The following is a 13,703-nucleotide window of genomic DNA, read 5'->3' on the forward strand; positions in this document are numbered from 1 at the left end:
GTGACATTGTACAGGAGACAGGGATCAAGACCATCCCCACGGAAAAGAAATGCAAAAAAGCAAAATGGCTGTCTGGGGAGGCCTTAAAAATAGCTGTGAAAAGAAGAGAGATGAAAAGCAAAGGAGAAAAGGAAAGATATAAGCATCTGAATGCAGAGTTCCAAAGAATAGCAAGAACAGATAAGAAAGCTTTCTCTAGCGATCAATGCAAAGAAATGGAAGAAAAGAACAGAATGGGAAAGACTAGAGATCTCCTCAAGAAAATTAGAGATACCAAGGGAACATTTCATGCAAAGATGGGCTCGATAAAGGACAGAAATGGTATGGACCTACAGAAGCAGAAGATATTAAGAAGAGGTGGCAAGAATACATAGAAGAGCTGTGCAAAAAGATCTTCACGACCCAGACAATCACGATGGTGTGATCACTCATCTAGAGCCAGACATCCTGGAATGTGAAGTCAAGTGGGCCTTAGAAAGCATCACTACGAACAAAGCTAGTGGAGGTGATGGAATTCCAGTGGAGCTATTTCAAATCCTGGAAGATGATGCTGTGAAAGTGCTGCACTCAAAATGCCAGCACATTTGGAAAACTCAGCAGTGGCCAGAGGACTGGAAAATGTCAGTCTGCATTCCAATTCCAAAGAAAGGCAATGCCAAAGAATGCTCAAACTACCACACAATTGCACTCATCTCACATGCTAGTAAAGTAATGCTCAAAATTCTCCAAGCCAGGCTTCAGCAATACATGAACCATGAACTTCCTAATGTTCAAGCTGGTTTTAGAAAAGGCAGAGGAACCAGAGATCAAATTGCCAACATCCACTGGATCATGGAAAAAGCAAGAGAGTTCCAGAAAAACATCTATTTCTGCTTTATTGACTATGCCAAAGCCTTTGACTGCGTGGATCACAATAAACTGTGGAAAATTCTGAAAGAGATGGGAATACCAGACCACCTGACCTGCCTCTTGAGAAATCTATATGAAGGTCAGGAAGCAACAGTTAGAACTGGACATGGAACAACAGACAGGTTTCAAATAGGAAAAGGAGTATGTCAAGCTCTATATTGTCACCCTGCTTATTTAACTTCTATGCAGAGTACATCATGAGAAATGCTGGACTGGTAGAAACACAGGCTGGAATCAAGATTGCCAGGAGAAATATCAATAACCTCAGATATGCAGATGACACCACCCTTATGGCAGAAAGTGAAGAGGAACTAAAAAGCGTCTTGATGAAAGTGAAAGTGGAGAGTGAAAAAGCTAACTTAAAGCTCAGCATTCAGAAAATGAAGATCATGGCATCCGGTCCCATCACTTCATGGGAAATAGATGGGGAAACAGTGGAAACAGTGTCAGAGTTTATTTTGGGGGGCTCCAAAATCACTGCAGAGGGTGACTACAGCCATGAAATTAAAAGACGCTTACTCCTTGGAAGAAAAGTTATGACCAACCTAGATAGCATATTCAAAAGCAGAGACATTACTTTGCCGACTAAGGTCTGTCTAGTCAAGGCTATGATTTTTCCTGTGGTCATGTATGGATGTGAGAGTTGGACTGTGAAGAAAGCTGAGTGCCGAAGAATTGATGCTTTTGAAGTGTGGTGTTGGAGAAGACTCTTGAGAGTCCCTTGGACTGCAAGGAGATCCAACCAGTCCATTCTGAAGGAGATCAGCCCTGGGATTTCTTTGGAAGGAATGATGCTAAAGCTGAAACTCCAGTACTTTGGCCACCTCATGTGAAGAGTTGACTCATTGGAAAATACCCTGATGCTGGGAGGGATTGGGTGCAGGAGGAGAAGGGGACGACAGAGGATGAGATGGCTGGATGGCATCACTGACTCAATGGATGTGAGTCTGAGCAAACTCCGGGAGTTGGTGATGGACAGGGAGGCCTGGCGTGCTGCGATTCATGGGGTCGCAGAGTCGGACATGACTGAGCAACTGAACTGAACTGAACTGAATCCTGTTATCTTAAAATGTAAATTATGGGAGTAGGTCTGTTGAGGTCTTTACAACCTCCAGACATTCTTTTGATTTATTGGAGAGACTATAACTCCACTGCTAACACTAGCAAGACGGTACTCTTTCTGCCCTCTTCTGATGCCTATGTCAGAAGCTTTCTCTATCTCCTTTATACTTTAATAAAACTTTATTACACACACACACAAAAAAGAAGCAACAGTTAAAACCGGACATGGAACAACAGACTGGTTCCAAATTGGGAAAGGAGTATGTCAAGGATATATATTGTCACCTTGCTTATTTATTTAATTTATATGCAGAGTACATCAAGTGAAATGCTGGGCTGGATGAAGCACAAGTTGGAATCAAGTTTGCTGGGAGAAATATCAATAACTTCAGATACCACCTTTATGACAGAAAACGAAGAGGAACTAAAGAGCCTCTTGATGAAAGTGAAAGAGGAGAGTGAAAACCTGGCTTAAAACTCAACATTCAAAACATGAAGATCATGGCAAATAGATGGGGAAACATTGAAAACAGTGACAGACTTTCTTTTCTTGGGCTCCAAAATCACTGCAGATGGTGACTGCAGCCATGAAATTAAAAGACACTTGCTCCTTGGAAGAAAAGCTATGACCAACCTAGACAGCATATTAAAAAGTAGACATCATTTTGCCGACAAAGGTCTGTATAGTCAAAGCTATGGTTTTTCCATTAGTCATGCATGGGTGTAAAGTTGGACCATAAAGAAAGCTGAGTGCCGAAGAATTGATGCTTTTGAACTGTTGGAGAAGACTCTTGTGAGTTATTTGGACTGCAAGGAGATCCAACCAGTCAGTCCTAAAGAAATCAGTCCTGAATATTCATTGGAAGGACTGATGCTGAAGCTGAAGCTCCAATATTCTGGCCACCTGATAAGAAGAGCTGACTCATTAGAAAAGATTCTGATGCTGGCAAAGATTGAAGGCAGGAGGAGAAGGGGACGACAGAGGATGAGATGGTTAGACGGCATCACCGACTCAATGAACGTGAGTTTGAGTAAGTTCCGGGAGTTGGTGATGGACAGGGAAGCCCAGTGTGCTGCAATTCATAGGGTTGCAAAGTCGGACACAACTGAGCAACTGAACTGAACTGAATTATAAATTAATAAGATGTAACATTATGTGTAAATTATTTATGAATATATATAGATAACATGTAATACAATTCAACAGAGAAAATAATGCCAAAAATTAACTCCAACCTAAACCTTACACCTTGTACAAAAATTAACTAAAAATGTATTATTGAGTTAAATGTAAAACAAAAAATATACAAAACATTTTTTAAATAGGAGAAAATATTCAGGATCTAGGAGTAGACAAAGATTTCTTAGATTTGACACCAAAGCCACAATCCACTAAAATAAAAAAAATGATCAACTGAACTTTATCAAAATTAAAACCTTCTGCTCTGCAAAATATTATTTTAAGTAAATAAGGCAAGTGGCAGAGTGGGAAAATATGTTTCCAAACCACCTGTTTGACAATGAAATAGATAGATCAAAATATATTAAAAGTTCTCTAGACACTATAAGAGCAAAAATCTCATTCAGAGCATGAGTGAAAGATGTAAAGAGATAGTCCACTGAAGATGCTATAGAGACAGCAAATAAGCGCATGAAAAGAGGTTCAGTATCATGAGTCACTAGGGACCTGCAGACTAAAACCACAATGAGATATCACTTAACAGGAATGGCTAAAATAAAAAATAGTGACAAGGGAATTCCCTGGCAGTCTAGTGTTTAGGACTCTGCTCTCTCACTGCTGAAGGCCTGGGTTTAATTCCTGGCTGGGGAATTAAAATTCTACAAGCCTTAAGTGTGATTAAATAATAATAATAATAAAGAAAACAAGAAAGTAGCCACTTTCAGATGGAGGGGCAGATGTCCCCAGGGAGAACGGAGCTGCCCTCTGCCCCTCTGTCCATCAGGACAGGACAACATGGCAATGGGGAGATTCTACATGGAAGATCATTCCCATTGGGCAATTTCTAGGGAATGGCCTGTGAGGCCATGGCACTTGGCCCCCAAAGAGAAGGATCAGTCACTTGGAAAGCTATTCCCAGTTCTCTCTCTCTGACTTATAAACAGTGTTTTTCTTCCACAACAGCCTGAATTGCTTCTCCACTTTATCTATTTTTATTTTTCAATTTTTCTAATCCCTTCCTTTAAAAACAAAAACACAGCAACATCTCACCAATTAGACTTTTACCAAAATAATGATTTATAGTGTACCCAGCTATTTACAGAGAGAAGATCCATTTACAGAAGGAGGAAGTGGTTGTAATATATTGTGGGTGAATCCATGATGAAGAATCTTTCATTTCATTTGCTGGCTGTATTGCAGAGTTAATCTTCAAAGTGCATATTGCTAAAGGGGGGAAGAACAATTGATGACTTAATTTCTGAATTTAAAAACTGTTATCGAAATGCATCACAATGAAACAGTCTCATGTTTCAGCGAAGCACCCTCTGCAATCTTCTGGCTTCCCTCCCAGCTGGCATCCTTTCCAGGCTTGGACTGCAGGAAAATGCACAGGCATCTCCCACTTTATTCAGATGTTCAGACATCAGGGTGAGCACACACTTCAGACTCAGAAAAAAAGGTCATTTCAGTTTCAGATTTAAACTAGAGGTAGAGGTTCTGCTATCAGTGAATAAACTGTAGAAAGGCCTTGTGACCCCATGGACTGTAACCCGCCAAGCTCCTCTGTCCATGGAATTCTCCACGCAAGACTACTGGAGCGGGTTGCCATTTCCTTCTCTAGGGGATCTTTCCCACCTAGGGATCCTATATCTCCTGCATTGCAGGCAGATTCTTTATGGTTTGAGCCACCAGGGAAGCCCCAGAAATGCCTAGACTAAGTTGATTCCTTACTCTTGGGCATGTGTTTAAATGACCCAGAGGCAAAACAGTTGTGTTGTTATGTTATGGTGGTTGTGTGTGTGTGTGTGTGTGTGTGTGTGTGTTTCCATTTAATGGCCCTAATAGTTCCTTTATTGAATTAACTTCCTTCTTTTTCTGCTCTTTGTTTTATCATTTTACTTCCAACTTTAGCTCAATAAATCAACCTTTATAATAGTGCTTACATCTTTCAGTTTCCAGAGGACTATCTTGGTAGTCTCACCCTTCAGCTAACCAGTCCTCTCCTCTCTAATCACTTCTCCCACCATAGTTACTCCAACCCCCAAGTACTCCCCTAATGGCCCTGGGTTTCCACCAGGCTGACCTACTGGATCACTGGTTGATCTGTCCCTTTTAAGTCATAAGATAAGCTGGAAATATCTGTTTGTTTGTTTGTTTTTTTAAAAAATAAAGCTATTAATATATACATTTTAAGTACTTTTCTAATGAGCTTGTGAAGGAAGAGATCCACTGCCTTATGACTTGCTTTAAATATCTTCCTGAGGTTCAGGAAACATGACAGCTGTATATGAGAATAAAACTCTTTGCTTTCTGTTCATTATCATTGTCCATCTTTTGAATAACTTCACAAAAAAATTTAGTGAAGTTAGTTTGTCTTTAGACAAAAATTTAGTTTGTCTTTAACAAACAAGGGTCTTCAAACAAATAAGTCTGTCCACTTAAAAAAAATCATAACTTTAAAATAGAGCTGCCTGGTCCAGCTTCCCTCACTCCATCACTTGTATCCCTGGTAAACATCCTTTATGCCAATACCTATCTCAGAGTCTCTGCTTCCCCCAGGGTAATTTCAAGAGTCTGTTGCCATTCTGGAGACCATCTAAGGCAAGGCTTTAAAATTTCTACTTGAAAACCTTGTCTTAGAGTTATCACACCTGAAGCCAGAATTAGTTGGAATCTTCTTTAATGCAAACACCCCAAGTGTGCCTAGCGCCGCCTTTCTACAAGCCTGAGCTCAGCCTTTAGAACAAAGACATTTACATGGTTCATCTTTCCACTTAACCAGGTAGAATGAAATGTGTAGGCAAAAATCAGTCGTGCCTTTCAGGAGGGTCATAGACTCCCACCCCAGAAAACTGCAGAACCATACACAATTCTAGGTACAGTTTCAGGAGGATAATAAGCCTCCCCTCCAAAAGTTTTCAAGGATTCCAATTTAAGAATCGTTGATTTATAGTGAAAGTAACAAAAACTCATAGTCTCCAAGCCTTTTTCCCCAGTACAGGGAATAGAAAAAAAATTTTTTTAAGATATTAAAAAAGTCCTAATTTTTCTTTATATGATTTCATCAGTGGGTTTTGAATAACCAAATATCAGAGTCAACTTACATTTTCCATAACAGTGTTGACTGTCCTTGGACTTGGCTGTTTACGATACTTCTTCCTGGTACAGTAGATGCTGACAAGAGTGACGATCAGCATCAGGGCAAACGCAGCGGCAGTGGAAGATGTGGCAATGACAACGGTGTCTCGTGTTGACCCTCTCTTTTCACACCTTTCTCCCATGTACCACCAGTCATCCCCCGACCGACACCTACACGTTTGAAACATGACTGAGTTATGAGCGGACATTTAAATCTGAAAATCTTCACCATTGAAGGTGTGGGTCAACACTCAGGTCATTGACAGATGGAACCATTGGTCACCCACTCGGACTGAAAGGATTGGTTAAACTAGCCCAGGAAGCCAGGCAGGGCCAACAGCAAGGAGCAATGAAATTATTCCTAATCTGGGATTTAAAACAGCAGCTCCGAGCTGGGGAAGAAAGGCAGCACAGACAGTGGAGAAAATTTAGTTCTCAGTGTCCCAGTCTGGAACATCTCAGCTGTGACTATGGCCGGGTTCTTCTCAGAATTTAGGTATCTCCATCTACGGAATGCAGACAGTCACGTTGACCACATCAGACTGTTGTGAGGATTTATAACTCATGAGGACTGTTTCAGGCAATTAGAAAAGAACGTGCCGGCTTCCCTGGTGGCTCAGTGGCAAAGAATCAACGTGCCAAAGCAGGAGACATGGGTTCCATCCCTGATCAGGGAGGATCCCACCTGCCTCAGAGCAACTAAAGCTGTGAGCCTGTGCTCCAGAGCCCAGGAGCCACAACTACTGAAGCCCATGCACCCCAGAGCCTGTGCTCCCTAACAGGAGAAGCCACCACAGGGAGAAGCCCGAGCACCACAGCCAGAGAGAAGCGTCCACTCTCTGCAGTTACAGAAAAACCCACATAGCAAGGAGAAGGAAAAGGCACCCCACTTCAGTACTCTTGCCTGGAAAATCCCATGGATGGAGGAGCCTGATAGGCTACAGTCCATGGGGTTGCAAAGAGTTGGACATGACTGAGTGACTTCACTTCACTCACTTCATATTTTATCACTGGAGAAGGAAATAGCAACCCACTCCAGTACTCTTGCCTGGAGAATCCCAAGGACAGAGGAGTCTGGTGGGCCATGGTCCATGGGGTCGCAGAGAGTCGGACACAACTGAAGTGACTAAGCACACATGCATGCCACATAGCAACAAAGACCCAGCAGAGCCATAAATAAACAAAATCTAAAAAATATATAATGTACTCACTTTACATTAATAATTTCATTGTTCTACTGGCAACCCAAACTCCCAAATGGAGAGCAAACAATAAATTCCCTATGAACAGTTGTGAGATGAGAATCAACTGATTTCACTCATATGAAATATCACATGAATCATACATTGTGGGAATGAAACAAATAGCTAACGAAAGGATGAGGAGATGGCACCCTTACCTGCACTCAGCTTTGCCATTCTGGAGAATGCAGATCCCATCATTCTCACATCTGAAACTTGTGCAGAGGTCATTGACGTCCAAGGTTGGAAGTGGGTCATTTTGTGTATTAAGGTGGGATATGTCTAAGGAGGATGAGGGGAGAGCAGGTGGGGAAGTCAGTTGGAGTTTAATGAGCATTTGATCTTTAAGTTCAAAATCAAATGTTCAGTTTGTAATACATTCAGGTAATCTTGAAGCAGTGTCCAGTAACATTCACAAGAGTGAAAAAATCAAACAGGCGGGTTGAGAGCTAGCCACCAAGGGAAGCTGGGCCAGCCTGTGGGGCTACAGCTGAACATGTGTTTGCCTGGGTCTGGGCTCACCTGAGCTCGAAGGGGAGCCTGTGTTCCGAATCCCAAGGGATCAACAAGGAAACAAAAGCTCAGAAATGCAAAGAAATGCAAAGAGGCCCTTGCCCAAGATCCCAGGTCTCTTGCATGGCAGAGCAAGTAGATAGATATTCAGCACAAGATACCAGGTCCCCTGACAACCAAGAATCTGTTCTTTTCGGTGTTTTCTGATCCAAACAGGGTCAAACAGACATGATGAACATATGAATTTGTCTCTGCTACCTAAAATGTTTTCTCCCTCAATGAAAGTTATTTCTGAATCGTTTTTCCCCTGAAGTATCATCTAGATTTACTCTGACACTGAAATCAAAATTTCATGGGTTTTAATCACATCACCTTTTGTCACAAAAAATAGTTCTGAGTTACTGAGATGCAAGTGGGTATTTAACAGTAAATGAGTTAAAATCCTATCACATAAAACATGGAAACCACCAGTTATTCCTGGAAAATGTTATTGGTGGCTGCGATGACTAAGAAACTTTAGAAGACAAGAGATTAATGCTGGTACTGACAAGACATATGTATGTGTGCACGCATGTGTATACATATTTAAAAGAGACAACAAAGTCCATTTCCACTTTCATTTTATGTTTTGTGTGACATTTTTACTTCTAGAATCCAAGAATTAAATTCTAGGGTATAATGGATATACTTTAGCTTATTTTTAAAGAAATTTTCTGGACTAAAGCTTTCCACTGTTGTTCCATGCAGTGGTAATTAATTTGTCCTGGCACTATCTCTGTTTCCATCTAAATTATTTTTATATTGTTAATAATTCATACAAAAAAAATCCCACTCATGCCCACTTCTTCCCACATCTCTATCTAATATATCGGAAAATAGAACCCAGAAGAACACAGTAAATAATCAATGACCACAAGAAAAAAAAAAAGAATAGCTTAGAGAAAACTATTTTTATTGACATACCTTCCACTGTCAGTAGGATATAAACATCATCTCCTTTGATAAAATCTCTGCTTTTCAGCAGTTCTTGGGTCATAAAGTTATGGAATCCACGGCCCCTACCTCTTTGAAACTGAGTTCCATTAGGGAAAATAACTTGTGCTCCCACTTTGGAAGGCCTGTCCCAAAAATAGGTTCCATTATCTGAAAAAGCAATTTATATTAATGGATTATGTTTAGCATCATCATAGCTTTTGGTGGCAGGAAAATGCAGGCAATGTGAAGCACAATTAAGATGGAGCTCAGAATAATTAAATGATGTTATTGACCTGTGCTGTAGTCCCCGGCAAATCACTGGAGTTTTTCATTTATATTATCCTGATGGAAACGAGATGGCGCAGCAGAGAGGACCACACTCAGGGTTACTACAGAAAGTTTCCTGGGTAGGAGGCATGGGTAGTAAAGCTCTACACTTTTACTGACTGACCAGTGTAGAAATTCAGCTACCCATTAGAATCATTCTGTAGTGGCCTTCTGAGTTACAGACAGCCCTTTAAACTGAGTTAAATCAGTGCATTACTGAGAGAGTTATTAATTTTAGCATAGAACAATTCATCTTATTAACTAAATTATTCGCCTAACATAGCAAAGTGCTTCAGGAGTAGAAGACAGTAAAAAGCACTGTTTCTGGAAAAGCAGGTGATGACCCATCCAACCTTGAGACATTTTCAACATCATTCAGAGAAAAATGTTTTGAAAAAAGATAAAGAAATTGTGAACATCAAATTCCCACATCTCTTTGTCAATACTATTTTTTTTTTCCTATCAGATTAGATTTTTATCCCCCCAGATCACTTAGGTCCATTCTTTTCATATACAGAATTCAGATTTGACAATAATATTGACCTTGTCATAATTCCTTGTTTTACTTTGTTAGGTTCCCAGAGGGCAAAGGATTATTATAATTAGAAATGTGATCATTGCTTTCTGGGCACTGCATCTTTCAGTCTAGAAAGATGGGGAATGATGTCACCATTGGCAAGTCCCCCAGAACTCCTCAGTAAGAAGTTACAGTCCATTCCCACACCCTTCCCAACACTAAGAACATCTACTTAACATCTTCTTTCTGATCAAAAACCACCCGCATTTCAAAAGCTGAGCTGTTTTTGACAATATCAGTGACAAGACAAGGACAGCATGGGTTAGGAGAACTCAGCATCTGAGACTCTCTCCCTGCCAGGCCCTTCCACAAGCTTCCCTCCTTGAACTGTAGAGACACTGTTAATAGAATTGTGGGGTTATTATTATTGTCCCGGTTTTGCTGCTGAAGACACTGAGGTTTCAAGAGATTATCAGTGCAAATTCACAATGCTAGTGAGAAGCAAACCTTGGATTTGAACCTAGGCTTGTCAGACTCTAAAACCAACAACACACCTCCTCCCAGGTGGTGCTAGTGGTAAAAAACAAACAAACAAACAAAAAAACCCGCCTGCTAGTGCAGGAGACATAAGAGACAAGGCTTGATCTCTGGGTCGAGAAGATCCCCTAGAAGAGGAAATGGCAACCCACTCCAGTATCTTTGCCTGGAGAATCCCATGGACAGAGGAGCCTGGCAGGCTATGGTCCATAGGATCACAAAGAGTTGGTCTTGATTGAAGTGACTTAGCACGCACACACTCCTTGTACAACCTTGAGAATTTAGGCGTTGTCATCAAATTCCAAGAATACAGCCAATATCTTCTCAATTTGTTGGCATCTCTGTTGATATTCCTGACAGTCTCCTGCCTGGGAGACTCTGTCCAGAATTGCTGAAGCCCTTCCCCTACACTGAAGAAGGAAATGGCAACCCAATCCAGTATTCTTTCCTGGAGAATTCCATGGACGAAGAAGCCTGTCCATGGGGTCACAGTCAGACATTACTGAGAGACTATCAGACTTCCCCCACACATCTTCTGATCCAAAGATTTGGGGCTCAAAAATTCCCTAGGTGCCTGGTTGTGCATTCTCTCATTCCCAAATCATCCATCCCTCCTAGAGCAATGATTGTGTATTAATAATAAAGAAGATGAGCCACAAACCGATGGTCAGGAATGGGTCTGTCGTTAGACTCTGCTGGTTGGACATACGCTTTCGAATGTCAGGAGTTTGATCCAAGATTGTCATCGTGACTTGTTGCCAAGGACATGGCCACTCTAACTGATCATCATTGGCTCCAGAGATCAGGTGGAAATACATTCCTATTTTAGGCAAACTATATAGATTCAAGTAAATCTGAAAGGCATATCCCTTAGAAGAATAAAATGGAGGGCTGTAGAAAGACCCATCAGGGCTGCCAATGAGCTGTGTGAAATTCCTTATATGCCAGACATGATGAGGGCACCGTGTTTCTGAGAGATTGATGTCATCAATAGACAGGCCACCCAGTGAGGCACCAGCGCCTCTGACCCCTTCAAACACCACTCGAAATTTACTGGTCGCATTCAGTGTTACATGGTAAAGTTGCCAGCTCCCAGAGGGTATATCTGCAAAAGAGGTATTATTATTTCAGAGAGGATAAAGGACCATGTGGGTCACATACAAATTGACATTAGAGTCCTAATCTTCATGGCCAAAGGATCTTTCTAGAGCTGCTGCCTCCTGCAGGTGTAAGGTATGGCTTTCTTCTTCCGCCAGCTCAGATCCAGTTACTCCGAGGCAGTTTTGTAGGGCCAAGTGGCTCTCTGGAATATTTGAATGCTTATCTAGCTCATTTTTATTCTTAGATAGATCACCATTTTCCAGACACAGGTGAGCAAACAATAGCATCTAACTCATGAGTACTCCATACCCAACTTATAAGTCACCTCCTCTCAGTCAGTTAAACAGACAAGCAAGCCCAAGACTTTACATTTGTACCAGATTCCTGTGGTCCTCAGCCAAAGCCTCCTTTAATCTATGTAAACTTTGATTGGAATATTTCCTCCAAGTGCAAAATTTTCAATCAGTTTTTGGCAGTATTAGACAGGAATTCATCAGACCATAGAAGGCCCACAACCTACAGTTGGCTCCTTACATCATTTACCAGGGACTCAGCATTACAAGCTTCCCAGGTGGCACAGTGGTAAAGAATCCACCTGTCAATGCAGGAGACGCAGATTTGATCCCTGGGTTGGGAAGATCCCCTGGCGTGGGAAATGGCAAACCACTCCAGTATCCTTGCCTGGAGAATTCCATGGACAGGGGCATCCGGCCGGGTGGGCTACAGTCTATGGGGTTACAAAGAGTCAGACATGACTGAGCAACTGAGCACGCAAAGGCATCAGTATTTATCTGATACCTGGTACCATCTCCTTTCTTCCCAAACTGCACATTCCCCTCAACTATTACTCTCTACCCTGGAGAACAGTGCACCATAGGATATCTTGTGTTATTTTCTTATATCATACAGTCAAATAAGAAGCAGTACATTAAACAATTTTCAGAAGCTCATCCCACAAAGGGAAAGAATAGCTCAGGAATTCATGTCAAATAGTAGTTAACACAGTGCCTTAAAATTTACATGTATTAGCACTTAATGAGAAACACATAGCTTGAAAATCAGTTAGAAAAATCCAAATTACAGGAAACGCTGTTGTCCATGGAAAGACCCTGAATTGAACAAAAATCTCTCATGAGAGCTTCCCTTTGATTTTGATCCGTACTTTCAGCTTAAATTCTGGACTTCTAGGCAGGTTTCTTAAGTACACTTTGTGCTATTATCTATCAGTAATAACACCCACAGATTGCTAATACAAAGGATTATATATGTATAGTCATGTATGCATGTAATAATTTTATTTATAACCTTTTACATATGCATTAGATACATATTATATACATATATAATGTATGGTATATATACATGTCGGAGAAGGTAATGGCACCCCACTCCAGCACTCTTGCCTGGATGTATAATATGAGATTAAGAACCTCAGCTTAAAGTGGTCTTGAAGGGAAATATCATCTATGTTTCAGATTGTTTCTCCTTGTTAAACAGGGGGGAAATGGCATGATATATGGCATAACATGGATCAATTTTTATAATAGGTTTTAGTCAATTCATTCAAATCAAGAAGTCAATATATGAAGCAAACAGTAATATAGTCACTAGCCTACAACCCCTCCCTTCCTCCCTCAGGGAACCTTCTGAACCATCTAATAGGTGGTCAACATGACCCACCTCCCAGACACACGATTGGAAGGAAGGGTGGCCACTCCATCGTTATTGCCCTCTCTCCACTCCAAATTGCTCCAGAAGATACATTTAACCCAAATCATAACAGTTAGAATCCTGCATTGGAATTTATGTTTTTTAGGCTACAAATTAGAGGAAGAGATCCTTCTCTAGTCTGATGGCATGTTTTTAATGTAAATGTAAAATACAAAAATGCAAATGGGAAGTGAAACAGTCAAAGCACCAGTTTTCTGGACAAAGCCCCTCTGAGATAACAAGACAGGTCCCCAGCCATGTTCAGGGACAGGTTCCATCCTACCTGCGGCCACTTTCTCTCTTCTCCATCCTATAATTTAGATATGTTGAGCCAGTAACTCTTGCCGTTTTGCCTAAGCTAGTTTCCATTCTATTTTATTATTTGCCAAGAACTAACTTCGCCAACACCAGAGACCAATCTACAGTTTCTTAAGTGAGCGTCACGTATTCTATAGCACAGAAAGCACTTTCATTTTAGCTTCCTAACCACAGC

The 13,703-nt window shown here is 41.1% G+C and overlaps 1 protein-coding gene across 1 annotated transcript in view; it reads right to left on the reverse strand.

Moving 5' to 3' along the window:
• Window positions 1–5,854: 5,854 nt before the first annotated feature.
• The window catches only part of MEP1B (meprin A subunit beta), a 32,754-nt gene continuing 24,905 nt past the window's right edge, over window positions 5,855–13,703 (reverse strand). The window contains exons 11-15 of the mRNA XM_052660368.1: window positions 11,061–11,504; window positions 9,007–9,186; window positions 7,689–7,812; window positions 6,256–6,460; window positions 5,855–5,887 (exon numbers count right to left, since the gene is read on the reverse strand). Of these exons, the coding sequence (XP_052516328.1) occupies window positions 5,855–5,887; window positions 6,256–6,460; window positions 7,689–7,812; window positions 9,007–9,186; window positions 11,061–11,504 (986 nt within the window). The remainder of the gene's footprint in view (window positions 5,888–6,255; window positions 6,461–7,688; window positions 7,813–9,006; window positions 9,187–11,060; window positions 11,505–13,703) is intronic.

The sequence above is a fragment of the Budorcas taxicolor genome, chromosome 22 (assembly GCF_023091745.1).
Source record: "Budorcas taxicolor isolate Tak-1 chromosome 22, Takin1.1, whole genome shotgun sequence".
Lineage (NCBI taxonomy): Eukaryota > Metazoa > Chordata > Mammalia > Artiodactyla > Bovidae > Budorcas > Budorcas taxicolor.